Raw genomic sequence first — 15,640 nt, 5'->3', positions numbered from 1 at the left:
TCTTGCAAGGACCATTTGCCTTAGCTCAGGTTCTTCCACCTGCCGCTCTACAGAGGCAGTCAAACTCAATGCAAAGTCCATGAAAGGCTCATCGATCCTTTGAACAGTCAGGAAGGGTTCCATCGGAGCAGCCATTTCTAGGGTCTGGATCACAGCTGCCAAGCCTAACGTCCGGCATTGATCAAGCACGAGAGGATCGTATCCAGCCTGCCCCTGAGGATCAACATAATTGCCTGTGCCCATCAACATGTCAGCATTAACCACATGCCTGGGATCCTGTTGCCCCCGCGTAGCATTCTTCCGCACTGCGCTGGCCACTAAACCAGCCCACTTGTCCTCAAACACGTCAAATTGCACAGGGTTAAAAAGAGCCTGTGCCACAGAGCGAATATCGGAAGGCGTCAGCAGGTCAGTAACAGGTAACTGAATCGTGTGCATAACTTCATCAGATACAAGACCATATTGTGCAACGGTGTCTCAGATTTCCTTCAACACCTTAAACGAAAATGGCTGATGAATGTTATGAGTTGTTGCCTTCAGGGGAAGGCAAGGCAACCTGGTTGCAAGGAACAGCACGGCAGCCCGGCTTTGCCCGGGCTACTTGGGCCAATAACACACGCTAACCTTTATTATCTTATCTCATGGGTTTAAATAGTCTCAGGGGACTTTGCTACGTCAGGGGGGGTTGGTAGGGTCTCTAGGGTTAGTCAGGATTGGAAAACTACTGGGTTAGGTGTGGTTACATTCTTTGGGGGTAGTAGATAACGTGCTGCAGGATGAGAGGGGGAAGGGGTCTTTCTTTCCGTCACATCCCGAGATCTTCCGTTTGCCTATGCCTATCTACTACAATGAGTAACACCCCTGAGCACAGGGAAAGCCTGAGGACCCCCTGGTAAGGCTGCATCGTCCACCGTGTCATGTCCCGTGGACTCCGGGACAGCGGCAGCTCCTGGGCTGCGAGGCAGTGCAACATCACTGGACACCACACCCCTGCAGCATCAGCAGAGCCAGAGGAGCCTTCCCCATGATCCGGCAAGCTCTGCGAGGGGCCAAGGTCACACATCTCCTCAGCCTTATCCAGGACCTCCTGCCAGAACTGCCCGTGGTCTTTCAGGTGCACGGTCACCTGGCAAGCGGGGAGGGTCCACAAAGTCGACGGGGAGGATCTGCGGCCACGGGGAGTCACCGCTCTCCCGCCAGCCGTGTCAGCAGTCGTGCTAAAGGTGAAAACCCCAGCGCCCTACTGCGCCGCAGTCCCGGCCCCCGCGGCAGGCGGGGAAGACGGAGCCGACCCAGCCGGCCCCCGGCAGTGCCGTCCACAGTATCAGCAGAGGATACCACGGCGGGCACAGGCAGCGGCGTGGACCGCAACCCCAGCTCAGCGCTCTTGTGCCCCGGGGCGGGGGAAGAGCAGGACGCAGAGGGAGATGCAACGCGCGGAGACACATCACCACGGGACGACACAACGGAGGCCGGCACGCCCCCAAGGAGTTTCAGAGCCACGAGGTGCAGCCGCCCAGCGGGCACCGTCCCCATCAGGCGGGACGGGACGGGCTGCCCGCCTGCTGGGGCGGGGCCCGATGGAACAGAGACCAACGCCCCGTCCTTGGCGGCCCCCACCGCCTGCACACGCCCAGCAGGCTGCACAGGCTCAGGGATCAGAGCTGATTCGTCCTCGCAAGACAAACCTGAGACCGGACCGGGTAAACGCGCCTGCGTCGTCTCCAGGGGAAACGTAACACCACAGTTCGGGCAATGCGCTGTTACCGAATTAGACGCGATCTGAGGTGAGGGCTGATCCATGGGCCCCCGTTCACCCCCGAGCGCTGGGAAGGCACAAAGAGGAAGTGCCTTCCCCCCCAGCCCACTACGCCTGTGGCGCAGGGCTGGGCGAGGCAGCCGAACCGGCTCCACCGAGCCCCCAGAAATCCATGGGGCTTTGTCCACCGACCGGACACTTGTAGCCACTGGGCTGGGAGCACGAACCACCCCAGAGGAGGAGCCATCTTCCGGCTCACTCCCCCGGGGACAAGGGGAATCAGGGCCACCCCACAGAGACTCGAATTCCCCAACATCCGAGACAGATAGGTTCCCCAGAGAAGCCCGAGAACTGCCAATCTCAGACCCCTACCAAATGGCATCCAACCTCTTCCACAGCATCATCAGCGGCCCAACATCTTCAAAATTATTATCAAGCAGGGCAACCATGAGGTGATCTCCCACGGGAGACCAATTCTCCCAGGAAAGGGCCTCAGCAAGACTGGGAAAGAATCCCTGTTTCCTTGCCCATAAAAACAGCCTCTCAAAATCATCCCAATAAAAAAGAAGGTGTTTCCGCTTCAGCACCTCCCTCCAAACGTCCAAAGCCACAGACTCCTCCCTGATGCTCTCAAAGCTCTCCATTACCAACAATAGCAACAGGCAGAGCAGAGACTGAACAGAGAGAAGAGACCTCCCAGGGTAGTTCCCAGCTTAAGCTGCAATACACCTCGGCGGTCACCAGATGTTGCTATAGGACACATGAAAGCACGACACGAGCCACCTGCTATTTGCAAGGTAAAGAAGGTTTATTTTTCTGACTCCAACTTTTATACTTTTCCAAAGGTGACAGTGGATTGGAGAGTGAATGGGCCACCTCTCCAAAGACATTGGACAAACCACTAGTACATCAACTTCCTCCACCCCCACAAAGGAATGCAAAACAATCTGTTGTTTATAGAAAATGTGTGGGAAAGTTTTCTAACAGAATGTAAACTCAGAAGGCTTTAGAAAATCTTAAGAATCAGGGTGACAGCCACATCCCTTTTTTGTTTCTTACTATTTTTCAATTCCCACCAAGGATTCTCCTCCCTTCATGTAGACCACAGTCAGTGTTATTTCTCCAAGCTGACTTCCAAAGGGAGTTGCTCTGGACATTCAGCAACTGGCTAATTATGTGTACTGGTGAGAGCTGGTAGCTGGGAATTCTGTCCCTATGGAGAAAGACAAAATCACAAGGAACTTACTTTCACAAACTGAATCTTATTTTTGAGACCTGTTACTAAACAACCTCTTGATTACCAGCTAAAAATAATGTTTTTCCTATCTTAATAAGTCAGGGTAATTTTAGGATACTCCTTAGAGCCAGGTAAGATCACATGATAAAACCTCCCTCCAACACTGTGTATTGGCATGTTAGCACTCTGCTTCCTAATGGAGACATCTGCCTGCCAAACAGGAGAGGTTTCTGCTCCAGCTCCAGGGCTCTGATACATGGCTCAATAAAGGTTTGTTGTTCATCTGGCAACTGCAGGAAGCTGACTTTTCACTGTTGGATCAAATATTTCATTCTTTATCCCTTGATAAAACGTTAAGCTGCATTAATTTGAATTCCAGGGTCGAAGCCACAGAGGGAAAAAAACTAAGCAACATTTGCAATTGGTAGAAGCTGCCTGAATGTTTAGCCAATATAATTAGAAATAACTAGTTAGTAGTAGTTTCACCACCAGAAATTAAGGGGAAAATGTTTGTTATGACAGAACTGCCAAATTGAGTGTTTTTGCTAAATCTGTGCTAGCATGTGACTGAATGCTGAGACAATGTTGAACTGTGTGACTGTCCATCCTCACTGGAGAGGATGATGAGGAGGCGTTGCTGACCATTAGCTAACAGACAACATGTTTGACAGACACCAGAATCGTTACCTGTTCAGTGGGTGTTTCTCTGTTTGTTGGTTGTGACCAAAATACCAGGGCTGAATTCATGACAGAGCATGGGCATAGCAAAATGGGAGTTCACTTTGCACTTATTGCTGCACATCTTTAACAAATTCCAAAACAGCCATTCCATTCCTCCTAAGTGACAGGACTTAGCCTACGATACTCTAAGAGTCTCCTTTCAAATGATCAAAGGCACTACTGGCAATAATGAGTGACAGAAAGGCGCTGACAGATAACACCCTATCACTGACCACTTTAGAATTTTTCTTTCTAAATGTACCGAAATTTCTGTGTAAAAAATAGGGAGTAAAATTTTGTGGAGAAGATATAAAAGAAATTATGTCAAGCAATATGAAGAAGCATACAGTTAAATGCATTGTTTCTTATTCTCTCCTTAAAAATGGAGAATTGTAATTCCTCAAATAGATTACTGTTTGAAAAGCAGAAATGATCAGTTTAAAAAAAAATTAAATTCTGTTATTGAGAATGGATTGTGTAATTCTTAGTGAGAGTTTGTTTTTAGAAGTTTCACTCTTTTAACATTTTTTCTTCCTCTTGTTTGTTTTAAAACCATATACTAAATCATCATTATGGAAGTTTCTCCTGTCTGTTAAGCATGCTACAGTACTTTAGCCTAGGACATTCAGAACCCAAAAGTCAATTTGCTGATATTTATTTTTAAAGTAACATCACAGATGCTTAAAATATATAAAATTGTTCCAAATTCTTGCAACATAGTCACATGGGTATGTATTTGGCTACACACAGTGTCCTTCTAATATGACACCTGATTCAGTCAAAAGCCACAGTATTTGGGAGTTCTGCCCTGAAAGTAATTTTCAAATTAGTTAAATTCTTATTCTCATGAGGCTGATGGGACATGCACTAACTCACTTCAGGCTGCCTTAAACTCACCTCATTTACATCTAACTAACTCAAGCTTTGCTCATGTATATAACTTTCAACTGCAAGTAATATATTACATACATTGTCTTAGTTAGATATCAGTAGAAATTTGGTTTAAATTTTAAAAGTTTTCTCAGTTTTTCTCTAGCACGGTCACAAAAGTCAGCTTTCATTACACTGCTCCCACTCAGTGTATTACCTTTGTTTCAGAAGTACTCTAAAATCTAGAACCAGATCCAGCTTGCTAGTTGGCTTCCCTGGGCTTTTTGAGGTCTTTTTTTTAAACAGTTGCTGGACCTACAGCATTTTACAACCCTTTCACTTGATAACTATCAAACCTGATGGCTTAGTTCAGGAGTAGACCATCCCAAAGTGACAGGGCTGGGTAAGGTAAGGGGCAGATCAGCTCTCAGGTTACCTTTGAGACATCAGAAGAATAAGGAAAAACATCCCCTCCTCAGCTGTGATTACTTCCTTCTTGGGGAAACTTGCATTTGCACTGGGAAGCAGTATCCCCCCCTCCTTTCCTGGGAAAGGACAGATGAAGCTATCTTTTGAGTGGTTTGAATATGAGTGATTTTCCCAACAATGACTAATGAATTTTTGCTTGAAAGTTTTATAGATAAACATTCAAAATAATATAAAAAAAAATAATATACACAGAATAATCACAGTAACTAGGCACTTTGCTTAGTTATGAGCTCCCAGAGATATCTTTATTGTTTTTGCTTCTTCAAAGTTCTTGTATGCAAAAACATTTTCCTGATCCCTGTAGGTCCATCTACTACATCAGCCTTTAAAATCACAAGAATGTGGTTTTTTTTTAACTCTAACTACTGTAATTATTTGTCTAGCTGAATTTTCCCATGTTATCTAGTGGGATCTCCAAAAAGCACCTCAGTCTTAATTTTTATTGCCTTCATCCCACAAAACAAGGTACCTGGGAACTTCCAGGTGCCCGACCTTTAGGCATCTTGGTACACCCAGAAATCTGCCAGGTTCCTCTTTTTGGGAAGTGAATAACTTGTTTTCAAGCCTCACTTGCATGAAACAAAGGATCACTGCTGGATTACTTACTTCACAGCAAGCAGGAGTGTGACATTTGCTGGCAGATTCCTCTCCCAGAGACTTAACTCCAGCCACATCTGCAGCTGGAATGCTGAACCCACCCTCCATCTCTGCAGAGGCAACATTTCCCCCAGGGCTTAGGGAGGGGATTTTTACTACACAGAAAAAGAGTCAAAGAAACAAATGTTTTCATTAATAGCCATTCACTAGACAACCTTTTTATGTAAATACTCTCCTTTAACAGTTTTCTCATTTTTTTTCTTCCTGAATCATTATTGAATCCTGTTTTACTGTTTCACACTCTGAAATGTATGCAGATGGATTTACATGTTTCTTCTGTAGATCACCCTGCAGATAAAGCTCCTGTTATAGCAAATGGAGACCTCTACAATCAGGGAAACTGTCCCAGCACACATGCCCTGCCAGTTCACTGCATACCCCTGAGCAATGTTTGTAATGCCCCAGGAAAAAGTGGCATCTTGTGCTTTAGCTATAGATTATGTTGGTGAGTTGGTGTCAGAGAGCTGACTGCTACCAGATAGAGAAACAATCAGCAGAATGGTTCTGAGAATCCTACCTGGGGGCATCAGACTTGTTAAACTAGAGTATAAAACCACATTTAATGTTTCTAGGGGACAATATGAAGTCACTGCTGGAGGAATATCTTTTTATTGATGGGGCAAACCTCAGCCTTGCCCTCAGAATTTTGGCATGCTCTTTCAGGGGCTTTTTGTGAGCTTCTTTGCTAATTCTACTGGACAAACATCAACTTAATGGATTTTCACATAATCCCTGACTGGTTGGAAGGGACTTTAAAGGCCATCTTGTTTCCCACCCCTGCCACCATGAGCAGGACATCTCCCACTAGACCACAGGGTGCTCAGGGAACACTGCCAAGCCAGGAAATATTTCCAGGGAAGTGTTCAGGGCAAGGCTGGATGAGGCCCTAAGAGTTCATGAGTATTTTGGAGAGTATATGAGAAATTAGGGTGCAATTTCAGGATGAATTGACAACACTGACACCATAGCCTTAGTCCTACCCTTACTTTCCCTTGTACCAGTACAAGCAAGACTGTTCAGTGACACACATTAAACCAGTCGGATCCAAGCCAAAACTAACCCATGAAGATGTCACAGAATAGGAGAGAATGGTGCTTCCTGAATGTGAGCACAAATAATGAATTTTCTAGTCCTGCAGAAAACTTCATGTGACGTATTCGGTTTCTTTCAGATAAAAATTAGTATTTATTTGGCCCCCAGTTGAATATCCCCTCAGCCGACTACTTAAACCAGCACGTTCTTAAACCACAAAACCAACAGGCAGAACACACAATTCCTTTTGTCTTTTATTGCTCCTGCCAATGTGACTACCTTTACACAGGCACATTGCTATCCTAGATTAAAAACTGTTTTATTAATCTGGAAGCAGTGTTTTGACCTCTACCCCTCCTCTTAAGGTTATCCAATTAACATAGTTATCATTTCAAGAAGCTTAACTTTTTTGTTTTTCAGATCTGTGTAAAGGTTACTTGGCAAAAATACATGCACAGGACGTTAAATGGAGACCAACCCACCACTAAAAGGTAATGCACATAGAATATAATACAGTACTTCGACATCATTTCAAATAAATACCCACATACAAATGTAGTAATTTTAAATGCAACAATATTTCTTATTAATCAATAGTGTAACAGAAGATGGAAATGTTAAGTCCCCACATCTAGGAATAATAATGCTTTTTCCAGCAAACAGAAATCTTTTCTGCACTGTCAATATTAATTCAATTTGTACTTCTTTTAAGAAGTGGTAGGGCTTCCCTCCAGCAAGTACCAATTTAATCATCCACATGAGCCCCACTAAGCCATTGAGAATCTAGCACGGCCTGTTAATGTGCTTCTCTCTTTCTGTTTGCTGAAATCACAATTAGATAAAAAGGAGATCCCAATGTGCTGTGGTTCACATCTGCACACAGCATCGTGGCTCCTGCCCCCACCACTGCCCACAGTCAGCGACATTCCCGATGCATTCCCGGATTGATACCATAAATGTGGTCATACACTGCTCATCTGTTCAAGATGAGTCCATCTGGGTCCCAAAGTGTAGTCATGTTTGTTCAGGTTTATGGTTTTGATTTTTTTCCCCTCTATACCCCCAAATTTGCAAGGATTGATGTGATGAAATATCATTGACTAACAGAATTTTTTACAATTCCTTGTATATATAAAGTCTATGGTAAGTCTACCATTAAAAATGTGCGAAATGGAAGTTCACTTTGCACTTATTGCTGCACATCTTTAACAAATTCCAAAACAGCCATTCCATTCCTCCTAAGTGACAGGACTTAGCCTACGATACTCTAAGAGTCTCCTTTCAAATGATCAAAGGCACTACTGGCAATAATGAGTGACAGAAAGGCGCTGACAGATAACACCCTATCACTGACCACTTTAGAATTTTTCTTTCTAAATGTACCAAAATTTGGCACAATAAAATGAAAAAGTAACAAAACAATTCCAATTTGGAATTTAACTGGTATAGTTGTATAAAATTCTGTTAATCGATAATACTTCAACTTCCTAAAACCCAAGAATTCTTGAATTTATATGTAATACTACTTATTTAATATTTTTCAAGTGCCTATTACTGTTTTAACCAGAGCAAAGTCAAGTTTTCTTCTTGTTACATTGAACTATTCCTAAGAATAATAATACAATATGAAAAAACCTCAGAACTGGAATACCCTGGACTTCTTAATGAACACGGCAGTTTAAAAAATCAGTAATTTAAACATATAAAGCATAACATTTTAATAAAAAAAAAGATGCTGAAGCACAGCACATAGTATAGCAGAGCTCCTGCTTTTCGTTGAAACACTTTTCTAATCACAATCTAGAGGCCCCCCAAAATCTCTGCCACATGCTGATATATAATTAATAAGTCACAAGTTTCAAATTGGAGAGAGACTATGAGCACAAACCACTGCATTTATATAAACTCTTCTACATAAGGAATTAAAGAAGCTAAAGAAAAATATCGAAAGTGCACAGGTTTAACAATCAGGTAAAAAATGAGCATCTGCAATGAAGTAAATTCCCCCATCCAACATTTCTAGGAGAGCACAGACTAATATGGTGAGGATTACATTTGAAGTAGGTTTCTTCAGCACTTGTAAGGTTTCTTACTGCAGCAGCACTTATAGGTAAAGCTTGTTTGTTTTATAGCTTCAGGCAGAAAGGGAAGGTTTCGGGTAGTATATAGGAAAAGGTGTTTTCAAAAGTTAGGATCAGGTCAGTGGTTTCCATTCTGTGTGCAATGGGCCACCACTTTGAACCAGAGTGAAGAGGGCTAAGAAATGTTGTTGCACTGTTGGAAATGCCTTCTCCAGGGACTACTCTACAGCTGAAAAATGGAAAAATAAAATAGCATTAGGAAAAAAAAAATCAATGTTTATTTCTCAATCAACTGAAAACTTAATCCCATCCATGTGCTGCACAGGCTGGTTAGTTGGCTGAGGGTCTGTTAGCTGGCTGGGGGAACAGCAGCCACTCCAGCTCACAGATGCCTTCCCAGTGGGTGAACAAGGCTTTGTGGGCTCAGCCTGGAAGCAATAGCTTTGCAGAAAGAAGGATTCTTACAAGTACTGAACACAGCTTTGCTATTCAAGCATAAGTTAAAAGCAGTGAGTGTGCAAGAAATGTTTTCAGTAAAGCTTTAGGTTCTCCAGAAACATGCAGGTGAGAATATCATGCAGGCCTGTGCAGAGAATCATTCAGAAGAGCCTGCTTGCAAAGGTAGGTGATGGCTTAAGGAATTTTCATGCTTTACCCCAATCCATTGAGACTGATATGAAAGACTTACAGCAAATGAAGATCTCAAGAAATTGTTAATCAAGAATTAAACGACTCAGTCTTAAATATTACCTAAAAATACAAACCACAGGATCAAGTCACTTTACACCATTCCTCAGTTCTTTTTCTGAGAGGATAAACCATAACGGTGATAGACTCAAACAGCAGTCAGGCTGCCAGTTAGGGTCTTTAAAATATTTGCAGAAGTGACTGAAGATGGAAATTATCACTAAGGCTATTGGGCTAAATAGCAAAATTGCTCACACTTGGAACTGAAAAAAGGAGCCAAGGCTGAAAGCAATAGTCACTGTCTGGTAACACCAGAATTGTTACATTCCAACTAATTTGAAAAAAAAAAACCCTAACAATCCATTCAGTTAGTTTCTCCAGTTTACCTTTTTGCCATCAGTATTTCACAAAAGTACTGTCACTAGAGACATGGAAGCAGTGAAAACTGTGTTAAAGCTCTCTACTATGGAGGAAGCAGAATTGTTACTGAGTACATTAGAGAAAGTTAGCACTCAGAAGCCTGCTTTCACCACGTATTTTTAAATTGTACTTAATGTAGGAATAAGAAGAATAAAGGCCTTTTTGAAGATTGTGCAGCAAAGAGAAAAGCAGGATTGAAAATTATAAAAGGTATCTCTTCTAAAATATCAAGCCTGCTATTTAGCAATATTAAAGCTTACATTAAGGACAATTCAGCATTTTCTAAAAGAAGTAGTAACAGACACACAGGGCCTAGTTTCTAAAACCAGAACTGAAACTTGTTTAAACTCCAAGCAGTCATGTTTTAGGAATGTATTAGAATTTAATCACTTGACGTGTTTTGATTCCTCTCAAGATCAAGAAATGAAATTCTTGCTCTGGGCTGTAGCATTTCCATGGCTTCCAGCTTTGTAGCAAAGTTCTATTTGTTTAAAATCTCACTGTATTAATTTAGACTTCCCTCCAACATGCCTAAAAACATCTGGGAAGCCAAAATTTCCCAAGTTTTTCCCTCAGTGGGAAAACCAGCCATACTCTTAGTAGCTTCTGTTAGCACTGGGATATCTCCTGCATGCGCATGGCATGGGCAGCGCACAGAGCAAGCTGTGAGCATTGACAGGTACAGGCAGGGGAGCACAACCACAGCACAGGGTTAGAATGGTTTCGGGAACCATGCTATCGAGCACTCACCAGCACAGGCTTGCATTTCTTTTAGTAACACTACAGGCATACAAAAGTATTTGAAAGAGTACAAAATGAACAGGGCTTTGCATTAAAATAAAGTCTGAGGCTAGGCACTTCAAACTCTGAGTTAAACAAAGAACTGTGCCTTTCTGTGCTCCACAAATTTTCCCCAATTTTAGAAGCAACATTTTCAATCTTTTTCTCTTATGTAGGCACCAATTAGAAAGTACACTTCTATACTATCAAACTTATTGTAATTAAGTGGGTAGAAAGGCCCCTTAAAAGTTCAATATCAGACAAAGGTTTATTAGATTTTGAAGCTTAGTACATGCATTAAGCTACTTCATAAATCATTATTAGTAGGATGGTCTGGATCAATTTCCTGTGTGTCTAATGCAGAGCCCTGTGAAACACATGGCTTGCATATGGAATGCAGTATCGTTCGTGTACTTAAGAAATGATCAGAGCTCTGAAATGCTATCTATTTAGGTTAATACTGAGAGCTGAGAATAACTGTTTGTGACCAGCAATGCTAGACCATAGTCACATTACTTCTACACATGCATATTGTGTGGCTATTTTCCTGTAAAGGCTATCTCAGACGGGTTCTTTCCAAAGTGTTATAGTTGCAAGGAGCAACATAAGACCACGCAGAACCTTTCAGGACATACCTTCTTAAAGTGGAACTGTCTACCAGGTTGAATCCCAGTCCTTAACATTTTAAATTTTGTATCAGATGGAGTTAATATTGCATATTTTTAATATGAATGTGCAAGTTTCTTCTGATTATCTCTTTGAAGTGAGTGACACAGAGTGTAAATAATGTACCAAGTTTTGTTCTAGCTTTTATAGCCTGTAAAAACTTTAGGACTTTGGTTAGCAGTGATACAGCAGCAAGTATTTAGCATCTGCTACAACAGGCAAATTAAGTTTGACTCCAGTTTCCAAATGCTCTGAATTCCCGAGACATAGCTCTAATTTTAACCTTTGTTTTTCACCACTTAAGCCACAGTAACAAAGATTTTCCGTTTGTTTCTGCCTGTGAAAGCATTTATTGAAGTATGCTGCAACCCTGGAGAAAGGATTACATTTGTGCTATACAAATTACAGTAAGTAACACCAGATACATACTCTATCAGGCGTACTCTTAACACTTACCATGAACAGCAAACCCCAGACATGTTAATTGTGGAAAAAGCTAATTGCTTTCCACTATTAACTTGTTAATAGTATCCCCATACTTATGCATTAGTTACAGTTAGGACCACTGTAATACATCTGTATTACCTGGTTCAACAATATACTAGTATGAGTCAACTCATTGTGACGTTAGATAGTGGGGATTTATGATGACAGCATAAAATAAGATGCAGAATATGGCTTTTCTAGACATGTACTAGTCACAATAGATTTTGTATTTCTCACTACAAAACACCTGGTTGTTCAGGACAGATCCTTCAGACCTGTCTCCACAGGACATGGGACACATGGGACTTACACTGGGGTTACTGCCCTTGGCTTTGGAGGCAGACTTTGTGCGCACCCTTTTGGACTGCTCGTGGTCCAGTTCCAAATGTTCCAGGCGCTGGGTCAAGGCCAGTTTCTGTTGGATAGCCATCCGAAGCAAGGAGTTCAGAGTCTTCTTCTCATCCTCGGCTGCTGCAAGTTGCCGCTGCATTTCATCCAGCTGTGTGACATATTCATCACATCTGCAATGAAATAAATCAATCTTTAGCAATCCTGGTTCTATTATAAACACTTTCCAGTATACGACTTGTGTCCAGTCTATACCTCAGTGATAGCTTTGCAGCTGCTTATATATACAATCTTAAACAGGAACTTCAACTAAATTTGTAGAAAACCACAACTACTTCTCACTGGGGTTCTCAGAATCCCACCCTCAGCTTTTCATGTTTGTGCCTTTCAAGATGGTGTATAATTAACAGCCTCCTCGGAGAGAGGAAGTGTGGAGCCTGATGTAACTGTAGTCATGTCTAAATGTCAGTAAGATGTCCTCTCATAGCAAGTAGACCCCCATGCAGTCATACTACTTTTGTCCATGCTTACAGAGTGGTTCTAAGCTTCAGGCTGGAAACAGTCTGAGAGGTAGCAACAGGGGCATTGTGAAATGGCCACCTGAACTGTGCCATTTGTTACTTTACACAAAGCCCAAGTAACAAATCTTCACTGGTGACTGAAAAGCACTCTTAAAAACAAGCATCCTTCAGAACTCTACTTTAACCTACTCTGATTATGCTATAAGTAGTGGCTGTCTTCTCAGTAGCAAGTGGCCTTTATTTAATTGTTCTCACCATCAAAATCAATTTAAAAATAATTAAAGGAACTGTGTTAGAGGGAAGGCTGTGGTAAAGCTATATGAATGCCTCAAGCTGTTCATCTACAGTCATTGTCACTGAGTTTGGAAGCTGCTTAACTTAAACAATTAAAGTCCATATGTAGGTGCATATAGACACAGCATTTATGAGTATGGATAGAGAAGTAAATATTTGTAGGTACCAGCTGGAATTTACCATCTGCAAAATACAACTTCATCATAAAAGCAGAAATATCAGCAGAGAAGCTCGTTTAAATTTTGAAAAGGAAAAGCTCCTGACTTAAAGGGACATTTATCATTAGCTAATATAAAACAGACTGGAAAAAAACCTGCCACAAAACAAAACCACATTGATATGCAGATTCGTCAGCTGTGCTTATGCTACCAAGCCTCAAACTCTAGTCTCCCTGATTTTAAATAGCAGGATTAGGCTTATATTCCTAAATATATTTGCCTGAGAATAGAAATAGCAAAAAGAAAATCCAGATTTTTATTTTTGAATACATAGAGATGTTAAACAGTAACTCAGTAATATAAATATAAAACTGCATGAACTATAACTGCACTGCAGCTTTACAGTCGAGGAAGTTTGGGTGAGTTTGGGGCCCCCACATGCATAGGAATCTGCCCCCTCACATCTCTGGGCATCCTGCTCTGGAGTTCCTCACAGCCTCTCCCACACCATGTAGCCTGGGAGAAGCCAGTATGTGAGAGATCTTCCTTTTTAAAAGAAACAAACCCAGGAACCTTAAACTTGTTGGAACACCAACACCTGCCCTTCTCAGTGTGGTCAGATGGACCTACACCAACTGCTGCACTCCAGGGAGTGGAAGCCAGACTCTGGGCCAGATCTTGTCCCATTGACCCATTTCAGTTCTAGAGATGAAGTGAGATCAAAACAGCCCTGGGAAGTCTGAAAAGACTAAAATAATCTTGAAAGCGTAAGAGTCCTCCCCTCTGAATCAATTTTTGTACAAAACACAAAGCTAATGTAGCCCCAAAACCTGCAGCTCAGTGAAACAGCCTCAAGATTGCTGCTGTCTTGATTTGTCATGCAGCAGAGAAGTGTTAATCCAAGCCAACTAAAGCAAGGGGTGATCTGCATCTCTTCACCCCATCCTATCTGGAACAAAAAGAGATAAGGAAGAGAAAACAAAACCATTGCAGTAAAGCAGAGCAGTGACTTCTCACACCATCTTACTTTTGTTCTGGTATCACTCCTGCCAAGTACAGCTAGTTGTGCCAAAGCCAATGGCTGACTGGCCTTTCTAGGCCTGGCATCTAGCCTAGAAAGCAGTGAAGTCTTTCCCATGTGAGCCAAGCTGTAATTAAAGCCAGGCTTTTGACTGCAGAAGATTATTGTAGCAAAGTCATTATCTCACAGAGCTTCCTGTTAGCAGTTTACAACATCAACTGACTGTCCCTAGAAATTGCAAGGTATTCACTATTTCAAATACCTAAACTATTTTTTTTGTTTTCCATAGAACTCTATTCAGGGAGTTTTTCATTTCTTCCCCACTAAATGGGAAGTGTTGTCAGTATTGTATGTGCAGCTGAAGTGTGTAACTGTACCTGAGCGACTATTTTCTCCTATATAAGAGACAGCTGGGGAGCGGTAGGAATGTCCACAAACCATCCTGCATCCTGAACCTGCTTTCCTGATTCTTTAATCCAAAAGGAATCATATAGCCTCAAACTCAAACCTTGTCCTGGTGCAAATGTGGCTGTCAAGGAACATCACACTGTAGAAAGCACAGTAATAATTTCCTGGAATGAAGGGGCAAGAAGTTTCCTAGAAGTGGCTGTAGATGTTGCATGCAGAGGTGGACTGGGATCTGCATCACATTCTTCCTTCATGCTGCTCACTGACTCTCAATTTAATTTTCTCAAAAAAACCCCGAACCAAAATCCAGCAATGTTGCCTCCCTAACCATCTAGGACGACACAGGCTCTGGACCTGCTTTAGTTGGCAACAGTAGCTATGGTAGCATATCTTTGTGCTCTGTGTATTTTTACTGCTTTGACAGAACAATAAAAGCTCCTTCCCTTTTACCATTCAATTTGTCATGTGCTAGGCTACTTCCCAGCTATATATTCAATAAAATCAGAATAGAAGATGTTTTTCTTTTAAAACTACCTTTGAAAGAAGATCATTTAGCTTTCACGCTTTTAGGAAGAATGTGAAATTAGTATCAGCCTGTTGTACTTTCACACATTTACAGCTTTAAGTAGATAGTGAACACAAGGCTTTGATGCTGCCCATTTTCTTAGTGCTGGTAATTAACAACAACAACAAAAAAGCTTAAGGAAACATCAACTAGATTTTTAAAAACAACACCAGCTATATACATATATCTAGACCGAGAAAATAAACATCCTGAGTGTTAAATATAATGTATAAGGATGAGAAATAAAAATCAAATCTTCTAAAACTCTCTGAAGCCAAACCATTGAAAAACCTAACTTGGCATTTTCCAAAGCTGCATACCACCGCTTTCCACAAACATTGGTTTGGCCTTAGTTCTACAGACTAGTTTATGTAAGGGTCAGCATGTAATAGTTTTAATACCACTTATAGGTAAATTCATTAGTAAATTAAGATCTGTTCC

The 15,640-nt window shown here is 41.9% G+C and overlaps 1 protein-coding gene across 3 annotated transcripts in view; it reads right to left on the bottom strand.

Annotated features, from left to right (window-relative positions):
• Positions 1-7,005: 7,005 nt before the first annotated feature.
• Positions 7,006-15,640, bottom strand: part of BICD2 (BICD cargo adaptor 2) — a 50,594-nt gene continuing 41,959 nt past the window's right edge. The window contains exons 7-8 of one of the 3 annotated variants that reach the window (XM_021539527.3): positions 12,195-12,405; positions 7,006-9,074 (exon numbers count right to left, since the gene is read on the bottom strand). In XM_021539527.3, the coding sequence (XP_021395202.1) occupies positions 9,069-9,074; positions 12,195-12,405 (217 nt within the window). In that variant the 3' untranslated portion in view covers positions 7,006-9,068. Of the gene's footprint in view, positions 12,406-15,640 lie in introns of all 3 variants that reach the window. The other 2 variants (XM_021539529.3, XM_021539525.3) reach the window with 2 other exon arrangements.

This window comes from Lonchura striata, chromosome 12, assembly GCF_046129695.1.
Source record: "Lonchura striata isolate bLonStr1 chromosome 12, bLonStr1.mat, whole genome shotgun sequence".
In the NCBI taxonomy this organism is placed as follows: Eukaryota; Metazoa; Chordata; class Aves; order Passeriformes; family Estrildidae; genus Lonchura; species Lonchura striata.
The sequence above is the reverse complement of the archived record's forward strand: the minus strand, read 5'-3'. Positions and strand labels throughout refer to the sequence as shown.